At 42.5% G+C, this 10,132-nt stretch overlaps 1 protein-coding gene across 1 annotated transcript; it reads right to left on the reverse strand.

The window, feature by feature from the left end:
* Window positions 1-1,261: 1,261 nt before the first annotated feature.
* CMPK2 (cytidine/uridine monophosphate kinase 2) lies at window positions 1,262-9,799 on the reverse strand. Its single transcript, XM_060787997.2, has 5 exons — window positions 9,542-9,799; window positions 7,404-7,518; window positions 5,419-5,620; window positions 3,803-4,036; window positions 1,262-2,188 (listed from the first exon to the last, which is right to left on the reverse strand). Exons 1-5 carry the CDS (start codon window positions 9,764-9,766, stop codon window positions 2,050-2,052), a joined length of 915 nt encoding a protein of 304 aa, XP_060643980.2. The 5' UTR covers window positions 9,767-9,799; the 3' UTR covers window positions 1,262-2,049.
* Window positions 9,800-10,132: the final 333 nt, after the last annotated feature.

The raw sequence follows: 10,132 nt of genomic DNA on the forward strand, positions 1-10,132 counted from the left end.
CGAGTTGAAAATATGGGCAAAACATATTTGGCAGTACTTTTCTTGCATGTTTCTGATATATTCAAGAACAACATTGCATACAAATGTTAACAGTTCTTAACAGCCATCTTATGCCCAAATGGGATCAGTAAACCAAGCCAAAAAAGACTTATCAGTTTAGCTCAGTGCCTCTTTACAGCAACTAAATATAAGGAGGCAGCCAAACTAGACGATTTGGGTCTTGTTTATCATGAACAGAATGAAGGCCTGATGTGTTCACACCCATACCAACAAGTTTCTAGGGTTAATGACCCAGCATTGCATTTGCCTTAACTCATGCTGTTCAGGCTACATAAACACAAATCATTTGTTTAATATAAACAAACTTAAACATGGGACTAAGAAACCATTTTTATGCTCTCTCCTCTACCTTCATTTATTCTCTAGTCCCTAAACCCAGTACCTTTCAGATGTGTTATTGAAGAATGTATTTGCAACGAAAGAAATAAGACAGTTTTTTAAAAGATATAAATAAATAAATAACTTGCATATTTAGCTAATTTCAAGTATTTCAAACTTACACTGAATCTACACAGGCCCAATAATGTTGTAACCTTGATTCCAGTCTTGCTGAAACACACGATGTTTGTTTCTGATGTAAAAATGCTTCAATGCACAGGGGCTTTAAGGGGATTTTAAAAAACCACTGCAGCAGTTTATTCTGCTAGTTTGGGGAACTGGGTTTTAAAACATGGTTTGAGCCCTGAATTGCGTTTGTAGTGGAATTACAACTGAAATGGAGGAATGGTTGCCGAAGGCTTTCATGGCCAAATCACTGGGTTGTTGCAGGTTTTTTGGACTGTATGGCCAAGTGCCGTAGGCTATATTTTAGAGAAAGGAACTGGCAAAACCACCTGAGTCTTCTTTGCCTTAAAAGCTCCCCAATGAAATCCATGCACTTGCAGGAAGTCAACAGGAGTCTTGACGACGTAAGCCTTGTGCAAAGATGAAAATTGTTGGGTTTATTCTGCCACTTGTGTTGCTTGAAGAGACATAAAGTTTATCACCTGAAGCAGGTGAGATGTTTGTACCCCCAAGTGGTAAACAATCTTGACGGTACAGCCCAGGAGTGAAGGCATAAGTGCCTGTTTGCTCATGGATCATTCTGAAGTGCTAACTTGTTCCCCCATCTGCTCCCATTTCAATGAGTCCAAATGGAAGTAGTGCAGGGCAAGTTAGCAATAATAAACGGCAGGAATGTCATGACGCAGCACAAAAAGACTCAACACAGAAACAATTACATTCAAATAGAGATTTACATCTCTTAATTAACAAAGGTGTAAGAATGTCTGCATCCTTCAGAGATTTCTTTGTCACAAATCTTGAATTGTAAGTCATAGGAAGCTTCAGTAACTTCATGAAAAGAGTAATATCAGTCCCATACAAGCTGTTGGTATATATACATCCTGCTCCCCCCGGGAATTCTGGATTTGTAGTTTGACACACAATGGGTTAAATTCTTATGCCAGCAGGACTGCTGACCAAATGGTCAGTGGTTCAAATCCAGGAAGCAGTGTAAGCTGCCATATAATTTAGCTCCAGCTTCTCATGTGGGGACATGAGAGAAACCTCCCACAGGATGGTATAACATCTGGGCATCCTCTCGGCAACATCCTTGCAGATAGCCAATTCTCTCACACCAGAAGCAACTTGCAGTTTCTCAAGTCACTCCTGACATGGAGGAAAAAAAACAGAACTCTTGACAGAAAAGGGTAAATATAAATAACTTGCAAAATGATAACTCCATATAGTACTGACCCAAGCCAGTTAATGGTATTATTCTGCAAAATAGAGTGGCTGCATAATTTCATTTCCTTCTTCTCTTGAGCTTTAATGGAATATAGTTCATAGTCTTATTTCTGTATTTTGAAACCAGTTGACATCATGATGGCTTGCTGCCCCATTTCCCTTTAGACTTCTTAAGGCTGGAGAAAATGTATCTCCTCTCTAACATAAGCTTGCTGAGGAACTTTGGGATGACTCTTTTGTGCCAATTGATACAATTTGGTATCATTTACTGGAATCACGTGGTAAATCACATTGTGTTTTGATCAGACGTAGGACAGCTTTGACAACTTCTTCTCTAGATGGGCTGGCGTCAACTGGTTGGCATGCAGGATTCTCCATTCTTCTGTAGGCCTCTTCTACTCTATTTTGAAAAAGCAAACCATTAAATAATTACATATACAACTCTCACACAGTAGATGTGCAATACTTCCAATGCAGTGCTACTTAGACCTTTGCCTGATCAAGTTCTTATTAACTTACTTCTTTCATAAGCCTGCTAAGATATTACTAGATTTTAGTGAAAATATAATGGATCTTTACCTATCTAGCAAGATAGTGACAAAACCTTGTGCGCTATAGTTTGAGATTTGGGTTCCACTTTTTGATCACAATCCCTAAAGGACTAGACTAGACCTTTTGAATGTGAAGTTGAAACATAGTATTTTAATTTATCGAATGGAGTTAATTTAACTGAGCCTAGCAAATCAGATTCAAACAATTCATTAATTATATATGAACATCAAGAGAGAATGTGGACCTGTGTAGAGCTGCAAAGGGAGAAAAGAGTAAGAGGATGAGAAGTAGAACTCATAAACAAACCTTGACTTACTGTGTTACTATCTGTGAAACGATTTGGACTATAGTGGTTCCAGAGAGTGAAAATTGGAACAGGCTCCTGTATCTTTAATTAGATTTCGATTACTGGGGTGTATGTTACAATCTAAATTAATTTTAAGAAATATTTTTAATCCAATTATTCCAAACCACTTTAAAGGCTTTGGAAGAAGAGAAGGCTGAGAGGAGATATGATAGCCATGTATAAATATGTGAGAGGAAGACACAGGGAGGAGGGAGCAAGCTTGTTTTTTGCTTCCTTGGAGACTAGGATGCAGAACAATGGCTTCAAACTACAAGAGAGGAGATTCCATCTGAACATGAGGAAGAACTTCCTGACTGTGAGAGCCGTTCAGCAGTGGAACTCTCTGCCCCGAAGTGTGGTGGAGGCTCCTTCTTTGGAAGCTTTTAAACAGGGGCTGGATGGCCATCTGTCAGGGGTGATTTGAATGAAATATTCCTGCTTCTTGGCAGGGGTTGGACTGGATGGCCCATGAGGTCTCTCCCAACTTTTTGATTCTATGATTCTATGAACTCTATTTCTTCCTAAAAGTGTTTATAAACCAGCCCCCAAAGATGTAGCCAAATGTGTATGAGACTGCAGCACTTACTGGTTCAACCAGTGGTTCTTAAACTGCTCCTCCAGATGTTTTAGACTTCAGCTCCCACAATTCATAACAGCTAGTAAACTGTCTGGGATTTCTGGGAGCTAAAGTCCAAAACACCTGGAGAAGCACAGTTTCAGATTCATTGAGTTAAACCAGTGGTTCTCAACCTGTGGGTCCCCAGATGTTTTGGCCTTCAAACTCCCAGAAATCTTAACAGCTGGTAAATTGGCTGGGATTTCTGGGAGTTGTAAGCCAAAACCCCTGGGGACCCACAGGTTGAGAACCACTAAGTTAAACAATTTGGATTGCAGGGGTTTCCAAGTGTGACAATTGGAATGTGTCTTTAATTAGATTTAGATTAGGGACAGGAGTGAGAATCTGAATTACATTTCAGAAATAGTTACATTTAATTTTGTTAATTAAACACAATTGTAATTAACTACTTTAAGGAGTAGTTATTTAAAAAGTTACTTTTATCATTATAATTCCATTATTATTAACTACTTTTATGGAGAGTCTGTGTAAGCACATACCTCTGACGGAAAGACCTATTTTCTTCCAGCTCAGCCTCCTCCCTGGTCTTCTCCATCCCTCGTCCCTGCAATCTCCGGATTCTTTCATCTGAGCTGAGAGTCAGCAGCAAGACAACGTCTGGCTTCAGCAAGTCTTTGGGCCAGCAGTAGACTGGATGATGAGGTGGAGGGAGATCGTCTACCTTCCCACTGATTTCTGTGGCAATTGCATAGGCAGCAGTGCTGTGCCAATATCTATCGAGCAAAACACAACAGAGTGGTGTGTGTGTGTGTGTGTGTATGTATACACACACACACACACACACATACATGCACGCATACACACATATAAATAGTAATTGTTTCCCCTTGATATTAAGTCTAGTCGTGTCCAACACTGGGGGGCAACTAATGTAGAAAAACCACAAGAGTGAGCAAGCTGTGAAACTCACACATATAACCCAGAATATCAAGGCAGAAAACCCACAATATCTGCTTTGAACTGAGTTATCTGAGTCCACAATGCCACATATTCCAGTTCAAAGCAGAAAATGTGCGATTTTATTCACCTGTTGTTGGACTACAACTCCCATCGGTTTTCACCATTGGCTATGCTGACAATTGGCTATGCTGAACTGCAGAGCCACATGCTGCCTAGGTCCAGAGTTAGTGTAATATTCCAGAGGGTTAACACAGCTGGTAAATCACCAGTAACTATAAGGTCCGTCAACCGAAAGATCTCAAGTTTGAAGCCCCGCATCGGTGTAAGCTGCCAATTGTCAGTCCTACTTACTGTTTACCTAAGCAATCAAAACAGCTTTAGCTGTAATTAGAAAAATTAGGTACCGCTAAAAGCAGTGGAGGTGTTTTATGATGCCATAAAGAAAGAAGATCAGAAAATGCTGGGCGACCAAAAGGAAGGAGGAAGTCCTGACAGTTCTTTCCCATCGAGGATGGAGCGACAGCACTCCCTGTGGCTGGACTCGAGCCCAACCATGGCACCAAAACAGCTGGACACTGAGTCGAAACAACATCCCTTCTTTCTGTTCTGTCTGTATATTGTCTGTACAAAGCGGCATTGAATGTTTGCCATGTATGTGTACTGTGATCCGCCCTGAGTCCCCTTTGGGGTGAGAAGGGTGGAATATAAATAAAGTATTATTATTATTATTATTCAATCATTTTTTGAAAGCCACCAACTGGCCATATCTATTTGACTTTCCCAAAGGCTGTAAATCAGAACAGTGATCTCATTGGAAAAGCTTAATGTTGTAAAATAGTTCATGTTCTGTCCCTTATCTTTTCTCTTTTATCTACATATGATAAGCATCTAAAGTGGCACGAATGCCTAAAACAGGTGGTGGGAATCATGCATCCCCTTCTACCATAGTTGGACTGCTAGTCACAGCAGCCCAAACTAAGGAGGAATACTGGAAAATGCAGTCTGTAGGGTTCCATAATTCCTATGCTTGACCCACGAAATGTGGGCAGCCTGTGTTTAATAATGGAGAGAACTCCTTCAAGCTGCAATGGCTGCTTGAGCATATCTCCATCCTAAATGAGGGTTGAATTCAGAGAAGGATCCTCAAATGCTTTTAAATACAGTGCGATACAGAAGATGCTTCACGTTTACAAACCTATCCACAATCACTGGTGAGTTCACAGATGCCTTTGCTATTTCAGAAGCAACAATGTAGTTAGTCAGTGCATAAAATGCTCTCCGTATGAGTGTTGGTTGATTGTCAAAAACCTTTCTCCACTGACTGACACAAGGAGGAGGGGTCCTCAAGAGAACAGCATTCAGCGCGTCCTTCAAAGCACAAGTCACTGTCGTTTTGCCTACATTTGACATAGAAAACACACAAATGGGAATGTATTTACAGAATACAAGAGTAAGTTAAACCAACAAGTCAATAAATTACATATCTGCAAATGCCCGGCTTCTTTGGATCAGACTCCAACAGCTAAGCCTATCTAGACTTTTTGCAAATGCTAGTTCTGAAAAAGAAGTATTAGTCATTGTTGGGTTTCATGCCTGGACTGCACAAGTCTCTTGTGTCATCAAGTCTCCAGACCTCAATGAGTAGATAAGACTAGAAATAAGATTAGGCTGAGGGATTCCTCCCCCACTTTCCTATGCATTGTTTACCAAAAGGGCTTTGTCTTTACTCCTCTGCTAGCCACTGTCTTCTCCCTCTTTTGAAGATTTAGCAATGGAATCTCTGAGGGAGCTTTCTTTTTAAAGGTATTTTTATTGCCCTGAGCTTGGCCATGTGGCCATTCACCATTTTCCAGTCTCTTCTGCTTTTTCTTCCTTTAAGTAAAGACGCATTTTGCCTATCTTTAGGAAAAATGTAGCTAAATGGAACTTTTGAGTTTTCACCCTTTTACATTTCTTAGAAGGTGAGACTTCGCAAGCTAGTTAGCTCCAAGACCTTTTCTATCAAGAATGTATTTATTTTACGTACTTCAATAAATTCTTTTGAACCTAAAGTTCTAACTCTGCAATCCTATGCCATCCTATGAAGCTCACCACACGTAAGTTTCTGCTGGTTATGAAGTTTGCTTCTGGTACTCTGCCATATTTATGGTGGAATTACCCCAACTGAGGGTTATTTTTTAGTCTAACAGCTCAGATTCCCCAACAGTGATTTTCTACTAACTGAGGCCAGATGGGAATTAGTTGGGTTATGTGATGGTGATGATGAAGAGAAACTTTATGAGCATTAATTCTGTCTCAAGCTATACACTACCCAGAAAGTTTTGTTTATCAGATAGGAAAAAGTGTATTGAATATATGAATATTCTCATAATTATTAAACAAATTGGCAGGAAGAATGATTCCACCTAAACATTAGGGAGAAATTCCTGCTGTTAAAAGCTGCTCAACAATGGAATAGGCTGCTTGGGATTGCAGTAGAGTCTCCTTGTTGGGAAGTGCTTTGATTGTGTGCTCCTGCAGGACAGGGGGTTGGACTGGATGGTTCTTGGGGCTCTTCCAACTCTATTAGTCTATGAATGTTGCTATCAACATTAATATTTATGCATTGCACCTCAAAACGTTACCACATCTATTTATTTTAATCTACGTAAATCCCGCACAACAGCTTTTGTGTGTGTGTCAGGAACAACTTGAGAAACTGCAAGTCACTTCTGGTGTGAGAGAAATGGCTGTCTGTAAGGATGTTACCCAGGGGACGCCCAGATATTTACCATCCTGTGGGAGGCTTCTCTCATGCCCTCGCATGAGAAGCTGGAGCTGACAGACAGGAGCTCACCCCACTTCCCAGATTTTAACCACCGACTATTTGGTCAGCAATCCTGTTGGCACAAGGGTTTACCTCACTGTGCTACTGCCAAGGGCTCCACATAACACCTAATCATTAACAGACACTCATAAAACACTTCAATCACTAAAACTGGACTTAATAATTTTACAGTCTTGAGTGCCACTTGTCAAAGCTGCTTCGAAAATGGCAACCTGAGAGATGGGTTGGCTTACTAATACAAGACAGATACTGGCAGTCCCTGGGTTATGAACATGATAGATCCTATAGTTTGTTCTTAAGTTAAATTTGTATGTAAGCCTGTACTAATGTTTTGATAGGCATTTTTGAGTTACCTGTTGCATCCAGTCCTTCAATAACGATCACAGGGAAATTTCCCTTCTCTGTGTGCACAGGACAATTATCCACAAGATCAAGAACGGCTCTGGCTTCGGGGACAAAAGATGTGCACTGAAAGAAAAGGATTTTAGAATGTTAAATTCAACTTTTTAAAAAACTGAATTAGAAAAAAACAGTGTTGTGGCTTCATGTTTTTCCCAATGCAAGCAAGTACCTCGATGACTGCCCTGAGGTGGGAGCGGCTTATAGTACATAAGGGTGCTAAAACTTTTCCTAAGAACAGTGATGTGTTGTTGAAGGCTTTCATGGCTGGAAATTACTGGGTTGCTGTGAGTTTTCCAGGCCCTACAATCATGTTCCAGAAGCATTTTCCCCTGACATTTTGTCCACAGCTATGGCAGGCATCCTCAGAGGTTGTGAGGTCTGTTGGAAACTAGGAAAGTGGGGTTTATATATCTGTGGAATGTCCAGGGTGGGAGAAAGAACTTGTCTGCTTGGAGCAAGTGTTGTAATTGGCCACCTTGATTAGCACTGAATGGCCTTGCAGCTTCAAAGCCTGTCTGCTTCCTGCCTGGGGGACTCCTCTGCTAGGAGGTGTTAGCTGGTCTTAATGGCTTCAGGTCTGGAATTCCCCTGCTTTTTGAGTGTTGTTCTTTATTTACTGTCTGGCAGCCAGACTTTGCTCATTTCCATGGTTTCCTTCTTTCTGTTGAAATTGTCCACATGCTTGTGGATTTCAATGGCTTCTCTGTGTAGTTTGACATGGTGGTTGTTAGAGTGGTCCAGCATTTATGTGTTTTCAAATAATATGCTGTACCCAGGTTGGTTCATCAAATGCTCTGCTATGGCTGACTTGATGAACATGTTATTTGAAAACACAAAAATGCTGGACCACTCCAACCACTCTTGCAGCTTTGAAGCTGCAAGGCTATTCAATGCTAATCAAGATGGCCAACTGCAACACTCACACTTGCCTCAAGCAGACAGGGTTCTGTCTCCCACCCTAGATATTCCACAGATATATAAACCTCCCTTGCTTAGTTTCCAACAGACCTCACAACCTCTGAGGATGCCGGTCATAGATGTGGGCAAAATGTCAGGAGAGAATGCTTCTGGAACATGGCCATACAGCCCAGAAAACTCACAGCAACCCAAGAATAACAACGCTTGCTTTCCAAAATGTTTGTAGAGTTCAAACAAGTTCAGCACACTCATTTTCCTACAATTCCTGGTAATAGTATGATAGCTGGGTCCGGAAGCTTGGAGCGTTATGCTGTTTCCACTTTGCTCCTGTGGGAGCACTGTTTGTGCAGAACGGAACACATAACCGAGACAGGAGGGTCGAGTGAGAGACAGAAGTACTGTAAGCCAGACCAGACATAGGTATTATAGAATGAATGTAAGAGTTCTTTAATGGTAAAACCCTAACCCTAACCGTAACCCTACCTTACCCTAACCCTAACCCTCCCCTCCTTTCTATCCTTCCACCAAATGCACACAGCTGAATAAAATCCTACATTTTCTGCTCTGAATTGGAATATATGGCAGTGTGGACTCGGGTAACGCAGTTCAAAGCAGATCTTGTGGGATTTTCTGCCTTGATATTCTGGGATATAGGGCTGTGTGGAAGGGCCCCGAGTCCACACTGCCATATAATCCAGTTCAAAGTATATAATGTGGGATTTTATTCAGCTGTGTAGAAGTGGCCGAGGCAGGAAAAGACCTTGAAAAACTGTAACTCCCACGAGTCCAAAGCTGGAGCCATGGCGGTTACAAGTGTATCAATTCCACAGTGTGGTTGTTTGGTTGGTTGTTGAGTCCTTCCTCGCAGGCAGGCATTTCATGGTGGTTCGCGAAAAGGCCTTATTGGTGCATTATTTAAATTGTTGTGTTTATTCATATCATGATCTGATCACCATACTCAATATATCCCATATGCATGGGGGTATTGGGGTAATGATACAAAAGGTTTGCTAGGCTAGACCCTCTTTCACTCAGACTCAGGCCCCCCCCCCCCCGAAACCCCCCCTGAAAAAAATTCAGCCTCCCCAAAACGAAATCCTGGCTATGGGCCTGCTCGCAGGCTCCTTTCTTTCTCCAGGATGCCACCTCCTCGGCGTGGAGAATGACCCACCTCCTCCAAAACCCTCCTGGCTGCCTGGGAAGAGGCCAAGACGCCGGCGCTGAAGAGGCGGAGGCCGCCGGGGTCCCCGTCTCGTCTGCTATTCCCGGTGGGGGAGCCCCTTCCCGTCGTGGAAGCGGAATAGTCCCGCTCGGAGGCGAGGGGTTCCGCCATGAAGCACCGGCGCGAAGAGGGACCTCGGAGAAGTGACCCAGGCGCCAGGCAACGGAGCAGCATCTCTGGGGCGGGAAAAGCGAAACTTAGGAGGCACTCGCCGCCTTGAAAGAGCCGGGAATCGAAAGCGAGTCTTGCTTTCGCGGGCTGGCAAACAACCCAGCGTCAAGAAACGAAACTGCCCCCGCCTTGATGCAACCACAGCCCGGCCCCGTCTCTCGCCAGGAAACCGCACAATAGAAAAACGAAATAGAAACCCACAGGGATGGGAAAGGGAAACCTGAGGGAAAAGGTTTGTTTGGGGTTAGCCCACCAAGGCCCCTTCCACACAGCTGGATAAGAGCCGCATTGAACTGGCTTATCTGGCAGCGTAGACCCAGGGCCCTTCCACACAGCCCTATATCCCAGAAGGCAGAAAATCCCACAATA

This window comes from Anolis sagrei, chromosome 1 (assembly GCF_037176765.1).
Source record: "Anolis sagrei isolate rAnoSag1 chromosome 1, rAnoSag1.mat, whole genome shotgun sequence".
Taxonomy (NCBI): Eukaryota; Metazoa; Chordata; class Lepidosauria; order Squamata; family Dactyloidae; genus Anolis; species Anolis sagrei.